At 37.9% G+C, this 19,152-nt stretch overlaps 1 protein-coding gene across 4 annotated transcripts in view; it reads right to left on the reverse strand.

Annotated features, from left to right (window-relative positions):
* Positions 1 to 17,430, reverse strand: part of clip2 (CAP-GLY domain containing linker protein 2) — a 44,439-nt gene extending 27,009 nt beyond the window's left edge. Inside the window, exons 1-3 of one of the 4 annotated variants that reach the window (XM_058775757.1) lie at positions 16,889 to 17,430; positions 16,051 to 16,282; positions 4,709 to 5,226 (exon numbers count right to left, since the gene is read on the reverse strand). In XM_058775757.1, coding sequence (XP_058631740.1) covers positions 4,709 to 5,226; positions 16,051 to 16,165 — 633 coding nt within the window. In that variant the 5' untranslated portion in view covers positions 16,166 to 16,282; positions 16,889 to 17,430. The remainder of the gene's footprint in view (positions 1 to 4,708; positions 5,227 to 16,050; positions 16,283 to 16,888) is intronic. The other 3 variants (XM_058775758.1, XM_058775759.1, XM_058775761.1) reach the window with 3 other exon arrangements.
* Between the last annotated feature and the right edge of the window lie 1,722 nt (positions 17,431 to 19,152).

A 19,152-nucleotide genomic window follows, 5' to 3' on the forward strand; every position in this document is an offset into this window, starting at 1 on the left:
AATAAAAGTGACAAAAAGCCTGGGTGATATAACTAATTACTTTCCACATTTATATTTAAAGTTGTGATTAAACAGAAGTAGCCACAAATTATTGCATGACATGCATGAGTGTCAAGCTTCAAAATGATTTTGATCACGTGTGGAAGAAATTGATTCCATCATTCGGTGTGTGGTTTTGCAAAGTTTTTAGCCCTGCTGGAGGAGCTACGAGGTGAAAGCGCTACAAGGCATTGTCACAGTGGTCTGTTGAGTCCTGGTCCGTGGGTCATATATTGCTGATATATGAGCATCTTTTTCACACATGTGCATGTGGAAGTCTTGGGAGAGCAAACAATGGAAAAGCACTGACTTTGAGAGGTCCTTCATGCACTACAGCAGAGTCATGGTAATAAGATACCAGTTGTAGGGGAAGACAACAGGGAACTGACATCTTTCCAATGCAGTTCAGTTATATTGTAAACTGGAATATCACTAAACAGATATGTGCAAGTCGAAATTATATACAAAATCTATATAGGTCATACAACATTCTAAACATTTTGTACACAGTTCTACATGGACATATGGCAGGATTTAAGATTTGAGTTTACCTACAAGAATATACTAGATTAAATTCAACTGAAGCTGCATCAACTGCATCCATAGTCAATAACTTCGACTTGTCCCTCAGCTCAACAAAAATGCAGTAAATTAGCCCCAGAGGGACAGTCGTAATTTGTGTACCAAAAAAAAAAAAGAAGAGAAAAAAAAATAGAGATAAATCATTTTCATATAATGAACATTGAAGTAAAATTTAGTTTTAGTAAAAATCTCATTATAAAAAAAGTACAGAATCTGGTGTGTCTTTGTCTAAGTGGGTTTCCTCACTAAACAAACCAATCAGGTGTCAGTCAGGATTGAAGCAGACAGTCAAGTAGATAGCTGAGATCAATGGCTGAATGGTTTATGGAGCAGTAATCCCATCTGATTAGGAATATTGACTGCCTAAAAAGCTTTAGGACTGCGCTATACTAAATGGAAAGCAATTTGACCCACAGCCAGTCAACTATACAGTGAAGCAGACAGCTATTGGGCAGCATCTATTACCTAACATGAGGAATCCAACACAAGGAAAGCCACACATTAGTCATTCAGAGGCAAAAAAAAAAAAGCTTTTTACATGACATTTAAGGACAGGCTAATCTGAAATCAATGATAGCACAATTATAAAACAGCATGCAAATGGGTAGAGTAGCTCTGTCTACAAAAGGTTTAGTTGAAACTAGCTACACATCATCAGATACTAACAAAATGGAGTATTTCCACAACCATAACATCCTATACAGTGCTCCAGGCACTCCAGGCAGAAGACCGAGCACTTCTGGATTTTTCATTTAAGGGGCACAAATTTTCCCAATTTAAATTAGATGGATTTTATTTATTTTAAGAATGGCATTTGTTGTAAGAATTTTTTATTTCTTTATAGTTCCATCATGACAACTCTTGGAAGATTTTAGCATGGTAATGGATATGACAATATTTATATAATTTGGTGTTGGTGGAAGAGATCTGCTCGCTGCTGCTGCTGAATTGCTGCTGCTGTTGGTTATGGCTGTAGTTGTAGATTATTGCTGCTGCTGCAAAGCAATTACAGGAACTTGATACTGCCAATTCATACAAGATATGGTGCTGTGACTACAGTATCTCACAGAAGTGAGTACACCCCTCACATTTTTGTAAATATTTTATTATATCTTTTCATGACAACACTGAAGAAATGACACTTTGCTACAATGTAAAGTAGTGAGTGTACAGCTTGTATAACTGTAAATTTACTGTCCCCTTTTTGGTCAAATAGCATATATAATAACCCACAGCAGATCTTGTGGAGCTGGGGAAGATGGAGGGTTTCAGAGGAACTCTAAGCTTATTGGCTGTGTTTGCAATGAACCAATCAGCTTATGCCAAGTGGTTTAATGTTGTGAATATCATCAGTTTGCCTTAACGACCAATGAGCCTGCACCTCTAGAACAGGGGTGTCAAACTCAGTTCCTGGAGGGCTCAGCAATGCAGAGTTTAGTTCCAACCCTGCTCCAACACACATACCATGTAGTTTTCAAATAGGCCTAAATGACTTGATTAGCTGGATCAGGTGTGTTTAATTAGGGATGGAGCTGAACTCTGCAGAGCTGTGGCCCTCCAGGAACTGAGTTTGACAGCCCTGATCTAGATTTTCATGATAGAACTTGGCATTTATTATTGTACTTTACACACTGGTTTTCTTACCTTTCTTTCTTCTGGTCATGTTTTTTGGTAACACTTTATTTTAAGGTGTCCTTGTTAGACATTACATGTACTTACTATTATAATAACAATATATTAAGCATAATTATGTGCAAGTAACCCTAAACCAAACCCTAATCCTAAAGTACATGTAGTTAATTAATATTACTCAGTTCTTAAATGTATAATTACACTGTAACAAGGACACCTTAAAATAAAGTGTAACTGTTTTTTCCTATACAGAATTCAACCTGGTTTTGGTGTATTTCTTAGTACTACTAGTTTCCTTTAAGATTCTGGACTTATTTCATTCCTTGCCCTAGTTAATTACAATACAATACAATACAATACTAAGACAGTCTTTTGTTTTAAGTGTGCAGTTACATTTAGACATAATTAATCAAGAGAAATTTTCCAATTTTGTACTGAATATTGTTGTGGTTACACTGTTTGCAGACATACAACAGTTAAAAAAAAACGTTAAAAACTTAAAATTAACATCAAGAAACTTAATTAATCTTGAGAAACACATTTGAGGATCAGAATTATGATGAATATTTCATTAGAGATTAACTATAGACATACAGACAACTTCTACTCTTTATTATACCAAAGTATCACGTCAGTATATTTGGCAGCCATATTTGCAACACCTATCTACTTAAATGAGCAAATACTGAAATCTCAAAACTGCTTGCCAAACTTACATTTAAAGGGGTCATGAAATGCAGTTTATGTTCGAGCCAGAGTGAGTTTCCAAGGCAGAAGAAATTGAAATAATGCAACACAATGATTACAACAATCTGTTTCAGCACGGCAATTGCTCTTGGTTGCTTAATTTTCGGTATACAGTTTTAAAAGTACTAATATTATGGTGCTTTTCCACTGCATGGTACGGCACGGTATAGTTCGGTACAGTTCACTTTTGGGGGGTTTTGCACTGGGTACAGTACCTGGTACCTGGTACTTTTTTCAGTACCACTCGGCCGAGGTTCCAAGCGAACCGTACCGTTACCAAAACGTGATGTGTAAACTCTGCTGATCACTGATTGGCTGGAGAGAATCTTCACTACCTGCATCATTGAACAGACCCACTAGATTTAAATCAGCACAGCCAACGAAGGATTGAACGCAACTGTTTTGAACGAGCACAGTTTTTTTAACAATCAAAAATGGCTGTTTCGTGGTACAAACGTTCCTCTCGTTGATAGCCGAGGAGCAGATCCAGCGAGAGCTTGATGGAGCGACGCGGAAGTAGAGGCGGCGCAACTATAACGACATGTGAATAATCCCGCCCACTCTAAAGTGGTACTAAACTGCAGTGGAAACCGAGCCGAACCAAGCCGTGCCGTATTGAGCTGTGCCGAGGCGAGTCGTACCACACAGTGGAAAAGCGCCATTACTTGTCATATTACATTGGTCCAGCCAATGCATTGCACATATGCAGTTCCAAACAAATGCAAAAATTTCAGATATACCAAGATGGTGCACGCATATTATTATGAAATAGGCTTAGTTCACCCAAAAATGAAAATTCTGTCATTAATTACTCACCCTCATGTCGTTCCAAACCTGTAAGACCTTCATTCGTCTCCGGGAACACAAATTAAGATATTTTTTATCAAATCTGAGAGCTCTCTGACCCTCCATAAACAGCAATGCAACTGCAATGTTCTCAGGTCCAGAAACATAGCAAGGACATTGAAAATAATAATAACATAATTTATTCAACAATTCTTCTCCCCGAGTTACCATCTTCCGCCATTTTGGAGAGTACCCCAGAACGTAATCAACGTAATTTGCGTTGACGCTGATTACGTTGATTATGTTATTTTGTACAGTGGGAACATTGCAGTTGCATTGCTGTCTATGGAGGGTCAGAGAGCTCTCAGATTTGATCAAAAATATTTTAATTTGTGCTCCGAAGATGTACAAAGGTCTTATGGGTTTGGAACGACATGAGGGTGAGTAATTAATGACAGAATTTTCATTTTTGGGTGAACTAACCTTTTAACATTATTTGAGCATAAGAAACAACATTTACAGTATGGAACAGTATATGGCAGATTTTGTTGCTGATTTGAAATATGTTATTTAAAATGTGACTGTGGCAAGCAGTCTTTGAGATTTACGGATTTCCCCATTCAAGTAAAGAGCCCAAAACAGCTGCCCAGAGGTGCTGCAGAGTGAACAGACTTTTCTTGAAAGGGACTTTGGTGTGAGTCTCAGGATACCGACTGTCTCTATGGGAAATGGAACTTCTAACGGCAGCTGCAGTGATTTCATGACTTTCCCAATTCGCAATTGGCTCTTTTACCTAGGAGGGACTTTTTCCGCCATATCACATGTTGCAGTTTCTCCAATTCATAGTAATACGAGTGACCCGTCTTGGTATATATGCATATTCATACTATTATACTCACTGAGAAAAACTTCCAACACTCACCAGCACTCGATCTCCAACCTTAAGGTCCTTCTCTCCCCCTTTCTTCACAGATCCACTGTCAGACATGTTGGATCCTGACTCATTGCCTGTTTTGACGGAGCTGTTGAGCATGCCTTCTCTGAGCGGCATGACCACACGCTGACCAGATGCTCCCGCACCACACTGCAGCTGTGCGTTCTGCTGCTGTTCATCGCTCCCGTCTCCGATGGGTTGTCGCATGAGCTTGGAAGGCCTGGTGAAGATGCCCTGCAAAGGCTGGCACTCGAAGTAACGCACTCCATTGACGGAGCCATCATTTTTTCCAACCAGGTCATTCAGCACCACTCCAGCCCACTGTCCTGGGGAAAACTGGGTCTCTCCAAGATACGCAATGACTCCTGGTTTGACTCCGTTCACCCAGACACGTTCACCAACCACAAAGTCCCCGGCCACCTCATCACCCACCTCAGAGGCTTTGGAGCTGGACTTGTCTGAGGCATTGCTGCTGGGGGTGGGAGTTGTCTGCTTGTAGGGGCAACCTGTGGATAGAAAAAGATTTGGTAGTAGATTATGAAAGGAATATTCCAGGTTCAGCACAGCAAAGCTCAATCGACATAACTTGTGGCACACTGTCACAAATAAAAACTGTGTGCAATATAACAGACTTACAATGAAGGTCTATGGGGCAAGGCATTCTGGAGGGTTCTCTGTCGCTCAAACATATTGAAGTATTACTATTCATTCTGCCAAACGTGTTATTTGAGATGTAAAGGCTAAACTATCTTTTAGGGGTGGAACTACTGTTGTAGGTGGATGAACTTCTAATTATGCAATACCGATGTAATTACTGTGGGTGGAGTTTGCTCCACATAAACAGTGGTGCATATAGTTGCATTATGTCCCTTTTCTTGTATCCCTGTGTGTATCGTTTGTGTTTCTCCAATTTATTGGATATATTACTGAAACAGTGAATACGTTTTTACAAAATAAGGCATGAGTGGAAATGATTTCCTGTAGTAACTGGCAGTGTGTCACAGATACAGGATTGTTTAAGAAACTGGAAGTCTTTCTTTGGAATATCATGCAAAAAACAAAGTGCACAACTGTTCAACGGTTTGGGATAGCAAGATTTTCTTTGTTTTTGAAAGATGTCTCTTAAAGAAGACTGCATTTACTTGATTAGAAATACAGTAAAATAGCAATATTGTGAAATATTATTACATTTTAAAAGAACTGTTTTAATATGCAATTTATTGTTTTGATAGCAAAGCTAAATTTTCAGCAGCCATTACTTCAATTTTCAGTGTCACATGATCCTTCAGAAACCAAGTTTTGTTTCTTCTATTTTTGTTTTGGAAACGATGACATTTGTTCAGGATTTTCTGAATCCTTTCTGATTTTTCTTTTGTAACACTGTAAATTGTCACTTTGAATCAAGTAATGCATCCTTGCTGATTGAACATGAATCTCATTTCAAAAAGTTTAAAGAACTTTTGAACAGAAGTGTACCATGGTACAACAATGTATTACTTCCCCAATTTTGACACCTGATCATAACATCATTGTTTTTAATCCCCATCACACAAAGTTTGGTGAAAATATTAAACGTTAATGTCAAAATGATTCAGATTTCACAAAGTATTTACTTCTGTAATGTGAATTTTTCAGAAGGAAATTTATTGACTGGATATTAATAAATCGGTGAGGTACATCGAAAAACATCCATTTTAAGAATTTACAATGTTCTCTGTATTTCACAGCATATGTTGTCAACACTTGTTACACAGCTCATTTAATGCATGGCATCAGAGAACTTTCGTCATTTCGCTCATGTCTGGATGTCACTGCAGCCTTCATGCAAGGTTGAGCAGCACTCTAATTTCTGAACGAATCTGGGTCAGTGGGATTTGCAGTGAAACAGTTTATGAACCTGGGTGCTTTGCACATGTGGCACTTTTGACACATGCCTCTTACCAAATACCGCTTGAAGGATACAGTGATAATGTGTGAGCCACGGCTCATTTAGCGTGTATTCAGTCGGTCTTTCATATCTCAGCATATGTGTGTGGGGGGTTATTGGTGCTGGGGGGAGGGGGATGATGACTGCTTTTGTTTCTCAATTGCTCCAACATGTTCTTGGACTGATAAACATGGTGGTTAAAGATCTTTGATATGAAGAATTTCTGGGCTCCTTATCAGTCAAAAAAATATCCTAAAATAATTTGCTTTTATTTAGAAATGGTGTGAAACAATGCAGGGCCGGTGTACCTCTTAAGAGCTGACAGACTGTCTACGTCGAGAATTTGGATGTTATTCAACTATTATTGAGGTCAGTAGTCTACTACACAGAAGCAGACGTGTAAACGTCAGCAGTGATGGAAATGTATAAACAAATCCCCTTTTTTGGCAGAAAATAGAGTAGAATACAAAAACTAATATGGCCAATTGCAGCTTGCTAAACATACAACAACTTCTTTGGATCTTGTAGGTCAAGCAAACATGTTTAAGCCTCAATTTACCATATTTGATGGGCTCTACTTATATGCTTTAATCACTATATGTAAAAAAAAGTCTAAATTAAATATGTTTATCATTTAAAGTAATGATATGGATTACTTTAACCATGTTTCTATGAAATATTTGAAGTTTAAAAGTATTAGTATATTCCAATGAACGGTCAGAAATATGTAAAATAAAAATGTAGAATGCCCATTGCTGGTAAATTTTGTCTGTAGTGGTAAGTTTATTTTGGACCTTCGATGAACAGCTCTGTTGTGTAAAGTATAGTTATTTAAGTTGTGTAGCAGAAGATTTTCAATTAATAATAACTTAAATACAGTGTTTTAAGAGGAATGTACTATTTTCATGATATTTTATGGTGTTTTGGGGCAGTTTTTGAAGCTCCAAAACACCTCATTTCCATTCACTTTTTATTGCATGAAACATAGCAGCCTGGACATTCTAATATCTTTTTTTTTACCACAGAAGAATGAGTAAATGATGACAGAACTGTCCGTTTTACTCAACTACTCCTTTGTAAAATTATTCTTTTATAAAAACAGTTTTTTTCTTAATTAACATTTATTCATTTAGCAGACACTTTCCTCCAAAAGCAGCAAATGAGGATCATCATAAGCAATATATACGACGTGACATGTGGCCAAGTATGGTGACCCATACTCGGAATTAGTGCTCTGCATTCCAAAGTGCACACACACAGCAGTGAACACACACACACTGTGAACACACACCCAGAGCAGTTGGCAGCCATTTATGCTGCAGTGCCCGGGGAGCAGTTGTGGGTTCGGTGCCTTGCTCAAGGGCACCTCAGTTGTGGTATTGAGGGTGGAGAGAGCGCTGGACATTCACTCCCCCCACCTACAATTCCTGCCGGACCTGAGACTCGAAGTCGCAACCTTTTGGGTTACGAGTCCGACTCTCTAACCATTAGGCCACGACTTCCCACTATATAGCATGCACTGGTCCATTGTTTCACTAGCCAATGACCCCATTACAATCCAAAATGTGCATCACACATTAGGCCAGCAGTGAAGCACACTCAGCACAGTGCAGTGAAACATAAGCAGAAGGAGTGTGTGTGCATGTGCATGTGCCGGGACTCAAGAGAGGAGTACACGAGCACTATACTATGGTAGAGAAAACTAGGCCCATTCAGTAAGTCCCGGCCCATTGCGGTGCTCGAGCGGAGGCTCTGGTGCATTTCTTGCCCAAGTGGCTGGGTTGCTACGGTAACACTAGATCAGTAAGGAAAAAAAAGAGAAAGGAGTGATGCAGGAAGAGGAGAAGAACACAAGCCTCACTTCACTATTGTGCCTGCACTCCTCCTCCCACCATCTCAATCCCACCATTCAGCAGCACAAGCTAACACAATGACCCCAGCTCAGCCTTTAACCGCCCCCTGCACACACACACACACACACACACACACATTTCTATCTCAGAAGCTCTCTGTGGTGTCCTGATCACTCCTCCACCGTAAACACTCCCTCCTTCTCCCACTGGAAATGGAAGAGTATCTCCTGATAACAAAAACTTGGATTCATAATATGCATGTAACTTTTCCAATAGTAGTTTTTGGTTTCTTTATTTTAAGATGGCCATGTTACTGTATTAGACAGTTATACAAAATATTAGGCAATATTAAGTAACACCATGTACTTACTATAGGGTTAGGCTTTAGTTTGGAGTTAGTTGCTTGTAATTGTGCATAACTTACTGTTATTGCTATAGTATGTACATGTAATATGTGTAACAAGAACACTGTAAAATAAAAAGTGTTGACATTTTTTCTATCCCAGGTTTATATGCAGGTACAAATGTAATTGTGTTATTTGAATGTAATTTGTCAACTGATTCCCCCAATAACCGACTGACATGCAAAATGACCAATTATTATTCAGTAATGACCACGTTGATGTGCAGAGATTTGTCAACATAAATACTGAGTCCAAGGAGGTTGAGCGAACTGAAGGATGAACTCAACCAGTGATTTCGTCAAGATTCTTCTTCTTGTTGCGCCGATTTCATCCTTCAGTTGCCTGACCTTTTTCGTCAGATTTTTCTTCTCTTCTTCCTGATTCTAAGCGAACTCTTCAATCCAGTGAAAATGTCAACTAACAAGTGCATCGCATCGGAGGAGGAACAGGGACGTGGAAATTTGTATACACGTGATGGAATTTCGTCACACTGCTTCTAATTTTCATCTGTTAAAGGTGGGGTTTAATGGTATTTCATGCATTGTGAGTTATTTGCACTGTTAAAGTGCTGGATTCTCATGCTAAACATGGCCAAAGTTAAAAAAAAAAAAAAATTTGGACGTATGACGGAGTGTTTCTGTGCCAAATACACTCCTTCCGGGTTCGTATAAGTTTCGGAAAGTTTTCGAGCACGGCCCTTCATGACACATGTCAACAAGAGCAAGAGCTCTCACACCCATCAGCGTCGTCAGCAGCGCTGCACAAGACTTGCTCAAGAAGAATGTCTCTAAAGAAGTGTGTTTTTGGTTGTGAGGGAAAGTTAACCATGTTCAGCTTCCCAAAGGAAAGCAATGGAGTATCGCAAGTGTGTTTGTTTGTTTCCGTCATTTTGATGACGAATGTTTTATAAACAAGGCCCAGTTCGAAGCTGGATTTGCACATTGTTTGATACTGAAAGATGGAGCATTCCCAGCGATAAAAGATTCAGAACCGCAGGTGGTAAGTGAAACTGCATCAAATGTCTGTGCTTTGTTGACAATCGTCGCACAAGTGCTTGTGACTATTTAGCTCCGCCCACAGCCTGCCTCCAGGAGCTGGGCTGTTTTCGGTTGTTCTGTGTTAGCTGTGCCATGCGGATAAGTTGTTTTCGTTCAAATCAAAGCATAAACAACATAGAAAACGTATCCGCATGGTGCAGCTAACACACAACAGCATAAGCTGTTTACTTTCAGTAGATACTCTCCAAAATGGCCCCAAGGTGACGCGGAGGAGACAAATTATTGAATAAAGTCATTATTTCTGTTTACTTTGCGCACAAAAAGTAATCTCATAGCTTCGTAAAAATATGGTTGAACCCTTGATGTCACATGGATTATTTTACCGATCTCCTTGCTATGTTTCTGGACCTTGATCGTGTAAGGATCCTTGCTGTCTGGAGGGTCAGAGAGCTCTCAAAATTCATCAAAAATATCTATCTTAATTTGTGTTCTGAAGATGAACAGAGGTCTTACAGGTTTAGAATGACATGAGGGTGAGTAATTAATGACAGAATTTTCATTTTTGCGTGAACTATCCCTCTGCGTGACTCATCTTGAAATTTTTTTATCCATCCATCTTTTCATTAATTCTCCAAACCACTTGGTGCTGGGGATGCTTTTTTTTTACTTTTAGGATTTTCTGGTGAACTGATGATGATCTGTGACCCTGATTTCTGCTGTGGGCAGCCAATCACATTGAAACGCTTGTCATCTAAGTCTGTATTATCCATCAGACGTGTAAATGGCAACCTGATTTAATGGTGCTCGTTCTAAAGCTGAGAGAAACTACACTTAGAAAATAGAGTATAGAACCATGTGGCACCATTTTAAAGCAAATGAAATGCTACCGACCAAAGCATTCATAAAGAATTCATACGAAACAATTCTCTGGCCTAAAAACACTCAAAAAGCTACACTGGTTCAGAGAGTCTTGTGTCTAAACCAATGTGCTACTCATTTCCTGTGCATGGGCTGCATATGTAAGAAATCTTTGGGGAAAACTCTAGTTTTGGGAGTATACAGAGTGTCAGTCTGTGGGCGGCTGACATGACCAGAGGATGTTTATAATGTAAACCAGTTTTTACATTAGTATAGTTTCCGAAATTAATGCTTAGTTTTTTACTTTGAGCTAAACATCACTGCAAAACTCTAAATACAAAATGTAGAAAAATAATATTACCACCAGTTGAAAGACTTTAAATACTGTAAATTATTTTAAAAATGCCAAAAAAATAATAATTTAACGAGCATAGTTTTCTCTCATGTTGATGCATTTCCAATTGAAACAGGAAATTTGGATGGAGAATATTAAAAGCTTTGTACTTTGTAAAATGGGCTTTATTACATCACAACCATGAACTCTGATTTGCTACTTGATGTTATTCGTAGATGGGAGGGACATTCTCATAGCAGAAGGCATCTGACTGGACAAAAACCTTTGTAGTGCAAAAACTATACATTTTAACTGTAAATGTTTTATCTAAAAGTGAATTTTGTCTATGTTCAAAGGGCTAGTTCACCCCAAAAAATGTTATTCTGTCATTAATTACTCACCCTCATGTTGTTCCAAACTCGTAAGACCTCCGGTTCATCTTCGGAGCACAAATTAAGATATTTTTGATGGAATCTGAGAGCTCTCAGACCCTCCATAGACAACAAGGGTCCTTATAAGATCAAGGTCCAGAAACATTGCAGGAGATCAGTAAAATAATCCATGTGACATCAGGGGTTCAACCGTAATTTTACGAAGCTACGAGAATACTTTTTGTGCGCAAAAGAAAAAGAAAAAAACTACTTTATTCAAATTCGTCTCCTCCGCGTCACCCTGGTGCCATTTTGAAGAATATCCACTGAACGCAAACAGCGTATGCTCTTCTGTGTCAGCTGCGCCACACGGATACGTTTTCTACGATGTACGCACACTTTGATTTGAGCGAAAACAACGTATCTGTATGGCGCAGCTGACACAGAGGAGCATACGCTGTTTGTGTTCAGTGGATATTCTTCAAAATGGTGCTAGGGTGACACAGAGGCCATTTTTAAGGTGTAGTCTACAAAAAAAATGAATAAATAAACAGCCTATATACTTTATTAATACACAAGATTGTGTGCCGCACAATTAAAATATATAATATTTAGATTTTTTATGTTCTTTTATTTATTTATTTGCTTATTTGGTTGGTTGCGTTTTGCTGACATAAACCACCCTTGTGTTCATGCACAACATTGAAATATTTTCTTCATGTTGAAAGTGTTTTTATAAAACCTCGCTGAAAAGTACTAGCTGAAATACTTGCATTCCTGAAGTCACATTTTGCCACAAGCACACACTCCTCTTCTTCAATCTCTCAGAACAGCCAGAGGACTATGATCAATGCTAGTGCATTTCCCTCGTATCACAGACGGTTAGCATTAGACCACAGGACACGACACATTAATACTATGGTGTGAAATTTTAAAAAGAACAGGCTACCACAATTTACCCACGCAGTTATAAATATCATGAGTTGCTTTTGCTAAACATAAAACACATGATACTGTTGACTGAAGAAAAACAAAGCGTTGATATAAAAAAGTCTTAGAGGGCAATAAATGTGAAAATCACGTTCGGAAAAAGGAAAATCACGTTTGATGACTTCTTTATGTGAAAAGCAAAGAACTCCTGATTTTCACTGCACTTCCTGTATGTGTGTGTTTTACGAACAAAGCATTCCACAGTCTGCTTGAACCATGACACACAAACTAATGTAAATAGCATGGTCTGGTCTCCTTGTGGCTGGATGTGAGGTCGGCCACGTCACCGAAGCAGGGATTAGCTCACTGTGATTTATGTAACCAATGTCTGTGTCAGCGGTTGTCATCTGATTCGAAAGATAATTAACCACATTAATCACAATGAACCACAACTCAGATCACACTGTCAAGGAACAAAGCGATCTTCACCCATTGATCTTAACAAATGGTCTACCGTTTTGTAAAAGAGTGAGTTGAAGAGTGATCAAATTGTGCGACACTGCCGTTCAAACGTTTGAGGTCAGTGTGATTTGTTTGTTTTAGAAAAAAAGTCTCTTAAGCTCACCAAGGCTGCAATTATTTGATTAAATATACAACAAAACAGTAATATTGCAATATATTATTACAATTTAAAAAAACTGTTTTCTGAGTTACTTATTCCTGTAATCACAAAGATGCATTTTCAGCAGCCATTACTTCAGTGTCACGTGATCCTTAAGAAATCATTTCTTATTATAATCAATGTTGAAAACATTTGGGCTGCGAAGTATGTAGAAACTGTGATATATTTCATGATTCTTTGAAGAATAGAAAGAAAGTGCACTGTAACAATCTAAAGGCCCGTTCACACCCAGAAAGATAACTATAAAGATAACTATATTAGTGTCCACACCAGCGGATGAAATTGTCTGTTTATTCTCAGCGCATGCTTGTCTGCCGCTTTAAATTCTTGAGCTCCTTATAGCAGGATGGATTCTGATTGGCTGTCAATGTTTGTATCATTCATCAGCTGGAAAAAAATCTTTCTGAAAGTGATTCCAATGATATCTTTCTTTGTGCCTTTATTGATATTGCTGTGTTGTGAACTTAGCTATTCTTTATTGAGAACGATTTTTAGAACTATATTTTTATAGTTATCTTTATAGTTATCATCAGAGGTGGGTAGAGTACCCAAAAACTGTACTCAAGTAAAAGTAAATGTACTTGAAGAAATATTTACTCAAGTAAAAGTAAAAGTAATAGTCTGAATAGTTACTTGAGTAAGAGTAAAAAAGTATCGGATAAAAAAACTACTCAAGTAGTTAGTTACTAGTTACTTTGGATCATATACTGATTATAGTCTATTTTTATTTAGATATATAGATATTTAGATACATTTTTATACACACACACACTGCCGTTCAAAATACTTTTAATGTTTTTTTTTTAATGTAATTTATTTCAGTGATGCAAATCAGAATTTTTATCAGCCTGATTTATTATCAATGCTGTTCTTTTTTAGCTTTCTATTCATAAAAGAATAGAACAAAACGCTCCAAAAAATATTAAGCAGCAAAACTGTTCCCTGTTGGAAAAAACAGCATATGCTGGTATGGTATGTTTTGAAGCATGGGATGCTGGTTTGGGCTGATTTAAGCTGGTCATGTGCTGGTCCTAAGCTGGTTCGACCAGCTCAAGACCAGCACATGACCAGCATAAACCAGCATCCCAGCTTCAAAACATACCTAACCAGCATATGCTGTTTTTTTTTGTTTTTCTTTCAACAACACTGGTAATAAATCAATATATTTTAATGATTTCTGAAGGATCATACGACTCTGAAAACTGGAGTAACAGCTGATACAAATTCTGATTTGCATCACTGAGTTAAATTAAATTATATTTTAAAGTTTAATTATGTATTATAAATGTATATAACCTCTGACACGGAGAAGAGTGAAATCTCCTCACATGACCGCTACAGAACATCTGAACATAACGAAACAAATGCACATTGACGGATCTTCTTCCGTCTGTTCTGCAAAATGTAAACAAATGTAGCCTTTATTTCTGCAAGCGTAAATATTGTGAAAATATCAATATTGTTTCTAGACAAGGCATTCCTCCTGGAACTATCGCGGGTTTGGCGGGTGTTTATTTCATACTCTGTGACAGCTTATTTAATGAATAAATTATACATTGTATTTAATGTGTAAGGTACATGTACAACAAACTAATGTCATGGTATCGTGTATTGTAATCGAATCTATACCTGTGGAACCGACAGCACACGCGGTGTTCATCTAATAAAGATCTTCATAGCTAGCAAACCATAGCCTTTGCAGATTTGCTTTCAACTGACTGTAGATCCAATTTTTTCAAGATTTTTTATTTGTATGCATTAAGATAAAGTAACGAGAGGAGCGTCGCCCACAGTAACGAAGTAAAAGTACCGTTTTTTCACTAAAAATGTACTTGAGTAAGAGTAAAAGTACCCATTTTTAAATATACTCTAAAAGTATTAGTTACCCAAAAAATTTACTCAAGTAAATGTAACGAAGTAAATGTAACTCGTTACTACCCACCTCTGGTTATCATGAATATCGTGAATGGGACTTAAGTCTTCTTTTTCAGTCTTGTCATTTTTGAACAATTTAGTGCATTCTTGCTGAATAAAAGTATTAATTTATTTTAAAAAAAATCTTACTGACCCCAAACTTTTGAATGGTAGAAAGTAGCAAAAATGCAATAGAGTTTCTCTGGTTCCATGTCAGTGAAAAAATTTGCTACATTTCAATCAAACCACTGCAATTCAACTGACAACAGCTGGCTCATCCCTTGCAGGGATTGTGGTGGTACTTTGATATATGAACCATTGTAGTGTATGATAAACATGGTCATATACCCTGATTGTACAAGTCCACATGAACATGGTATTACCACAGCATCATGTCCAAAAAAAAAAAAAAACTAGCAGACAGTATTTTTTTAAATCCAGCAAACACGGAATCTGCAACCATAGAATTCAGGAGAAAATGACACAGATTTCTGCCAAAATGCACACTTGCTTCAATATTTTCATTACTTATTAAATTAGGCATGTTTATTATGCAGGTACTTTCAGCTTTGCTCAATGTGTTTTATCCTGCTCAAATCCATTTCACATACAAAATCAGAATATACAGTAGAAGTGTTGTTAACTAAAACTATTAAAACAGTTATGCCTATTTGTTAATTGAAACGGCAATAAAATAAAATATCTGATGAAAAGCTTAATCTTCAAAAAACTAAAATAATAATAATAACTTTTGAAATATTGCCATGACTAAAAACTCAATGAAAATGTTAGGTTTAAGTACTTTGATTTCTAAAACTGAAACAGAAATAAAAATAAATTTAAGCTAAATAGAAATGTTACCAAAAAACTAATATAAATGAAAAATCACATAATATTACTAAAACAAACTTCAATTTAAATTAAAACTGAAAATAATAACGCTGGTGCGGAAAAGTGTCTGCAGATTCTGTCTGGGCCTAGTGACGGCTAATATGATGAGACGTATCACTGGCTAATGTGGGTCTGGAGGCGAGAGAGGCACAGAAGAAGCTGACTTACTGTCTTTTTGAGCTGCAGGACTGGTTGATGGGCCAGCAGTTGTTCGTCCCACTGGACTGGAGTGTTTAGGACCCCTGCCAGGGATCTTCAAGCCACTGGACTTTAGCATGTTCATTATGTCCACTGGAGAAACTTCAAGTTTCGCAGCTTATTAAGGTTTTTTCTTTTTTTTTTTTTTTTTAGGCACTAAATGTGAGGATGGCGGATATCCTTCTCCATTCTACCTGCGGGACTGAAGACAACCATCATGAGCATTTGAAACACACACTAAATCCCATTGACTGGATGCAATTTGCTATATGAATGGCCTTAAATGGCCCATGCCAGTTCATAAACAGGATACTGGCTGAGCCACAGCATCAATAATGTGATGCTTCAGGGCAAAGAAAGACACAAAACCCACATTTTATCGTTTGGATGAGGCTGAAACAATGTAATCGACACCGACAGACTGAGAATGCGTTGTTTTGCCAATGAGTGATAAATCAGTAATAAAGCAAGGTCGTTTGCGGTTTTCTAGCATATCTGTGAAATGAAACCCATTATCCACTGAGGTCGGCAGTTTCGATATGCTGTCATCACAGCTACCTTCCAACCCCTAAATTTACTCCGTTAAAAACTCACTCCCCGTATTTCACTTCAAAAGACAGATGACTGCAGCATAAAGCGTATATTATATCCTAAAAGAGGCGGAAGTTTGGTGTGCAGGCTCATTTCTGCGCCGTAGACTCTGCTGCTCTATTGTTTTGGCTCTTCACTGCGGCGTGCTCGCGACCGTCTTCACACGCCCCTGTCAAGCGACATAAAGCCGATCCGCTCTAACAAACCGCACAATTACCTTATGAAGTCCAAATCCTGTGAATGATAAAGAAGTCGGCTCCGGCGAACTTCAGACGGTCTGTGCAGTGATGGCTCAGTCTGCTTCCCGGCATGAGATTTGTCAGCGTCTGCCACTCCCTTTGCTCTCTCTCCCCCTCTCTCTCTCTCTCCCCCACGGATGCGAAAAATATGGATGCTGAGCTAAAGCTGGCAGTGAGAGTGGGACAGGATGCGAGGCTCACAGGCACCGGCACATTTTAGGAAAGCTCTTTTACACACAGATGCCTAGAAATGTCCCGAAAGTGTGTCAGTGGTGAGCAAATGGTTGCTGAATAGATGAGGGTCATAAAGCAGGAGGGGAAAAGCCTTCAGGCAGGGAGGGGGGCGCTTTAGCGATGTCCGATTCGTGAATCGTTCTTGAAAACCGGTGTTCACGAATCGCACTCATTTCGTCCGAACAATTCGAGAACAGTCTCTTTCGGACATGCCGGTTCGCAAAGAATCGCGATCATTTGATGAGCGAAAAGATACTTGAGTCAAATGATAGCAGCGGTAAAACCATGGAAATATGTTTATATGGCAGTTTCATAAGCAAACATACGAACCAGGGCTGATTTAATAAATAAGTTCATTTTGTCACTTGATTTTATAAACTGAATCTTGGTTGTAGTAAATTGAACATTGAGCCAAAATTACATTTACACTCATTGTAATCAAACTTAATCGACAACATATTCGACATAAATAATCCTTCCTGGCTTTAACGATTTAGAGCATGTTCTCGCATACGCTTCTAGTAGCATATGAGGAATAATTTGAACTGAATCGCGGTTAACCGGTTCTTTGAACATAAGGTTCAAAGGAACCGATTCGCACGAAACGAGTCGGACTTCCTATTATTACAGTTTTGGAAAACGCAGTTTAGCCTACTATCCTAGCAAGCATGGGAAGGAGACTGTTATCCCTACGTTAAAGACTGGGCTGCTTTAAAAACAGACTATAAAAACAATTTAGCCATATATTTAATATACCTTTTACATACTTTTCTTTACCGCTGAATAATGACGTTTCGACACAAATACAATTAATGAAAGAAACATGGGCATCCCGGCCGGAAACTCAACAAACAAATCCAGCTGCTGTGGAAATTATGTATTTCCGGTCATGGATTAAATTAAGACCGCTTGTCCACAACAAAGACATGTCATCTTCAGATTCTTAAAATGAAATAAAACGATAATAATAAAAAACATGCAAATTACAAAAAGGTGTAACTGAGAAGGAAAGATATTTTACTTCATTTCCATGCCTTTATTATTGATTTGTGCGTGAATACAATTCCACAAATATGATCATGAGCCATGAGGAAATTAAAACTTGCTTAAAATACCTTTAAAATAAGTAAGAACTGTGTCAGAAAAGTAGAACCTTGTTGAATTTAATGAAGATTCTGCCATATTACTGAAAGTAACCAACACTTCATCGGAGTGAAAATCATCAGCTGGTCAGTTAATAGGCTAAATTCCTCAAAACCAAAAATACATCAACTGACTCCTTGCATGCTGTCTTCCCATTTCAAAATAAACATAGTTATTATTCTTATCCTCATACACAACAAAATGCAGAGCTTAGCCATAATACAAAGAGGGGGAAAAAACTAGTCCTTCAACTAGTGCCTCCTCTTTAGCATGTGAAATAATAGTGCCTGTCTTTAATAGTACAGAAGGCGGTGTAACACAATTATGTGTTTCCCTCAAAAGAAAACACAGAGAGAGGAAAACAGACTGAAAGAGGTGGAGAGAAAGCGAAAATAACAGAGAGGGCTGGTCATGTTTCAGATGACTACTGAAGAGAAAACAGGAAGCACATTCTTTGTTGTAAACATAAGGCACCACTTTAACTGACTCTTTAATAACAGGAGCTGTAAATGTAAAATTCCCAAAACTCAGATAATAACACACTCAAAACAATAACAAGCTGTCACTGGGGCAATACCCTAAGGTACAACAGCTAAAATGTAAATCTTTGCACCTTATTTACGCCTAAACGGTACATATTAGTACTTTAAAGATGCATATTAGTACTTTAAAGATGCATATTAGAACATGAAGTGTACATTACTTTTTGAAAGGGTACAGCACCAATGACAGTTTTGTAGCTTTCTTCTGAGAATGTAAGAATGAATAATGAATGGAAAAAATAAGGATGCACAACTGAATAATTTAAAAAATACAAGAAAGAAAGAAAGAATGAATGAAAAAGTGGTCCAAATGTCTTAATGAA

The sequence above is a fragment of the Onychostoma macrolepis genome, chromosome 05 (assembly GCF_012432095.1).
Source record: "Onychostoma macrolepis isolate SWU-2019 chromosome 05, ASM1243209v1, whole genome shotgun sequence".
Classification (NCBI taxonomy): Eukaryota; Metazoa; Chordata; class Actinopteri; order Cypriniformes; family Cyprinidae; genus Onychostoma; species Onychostoma macrolepis.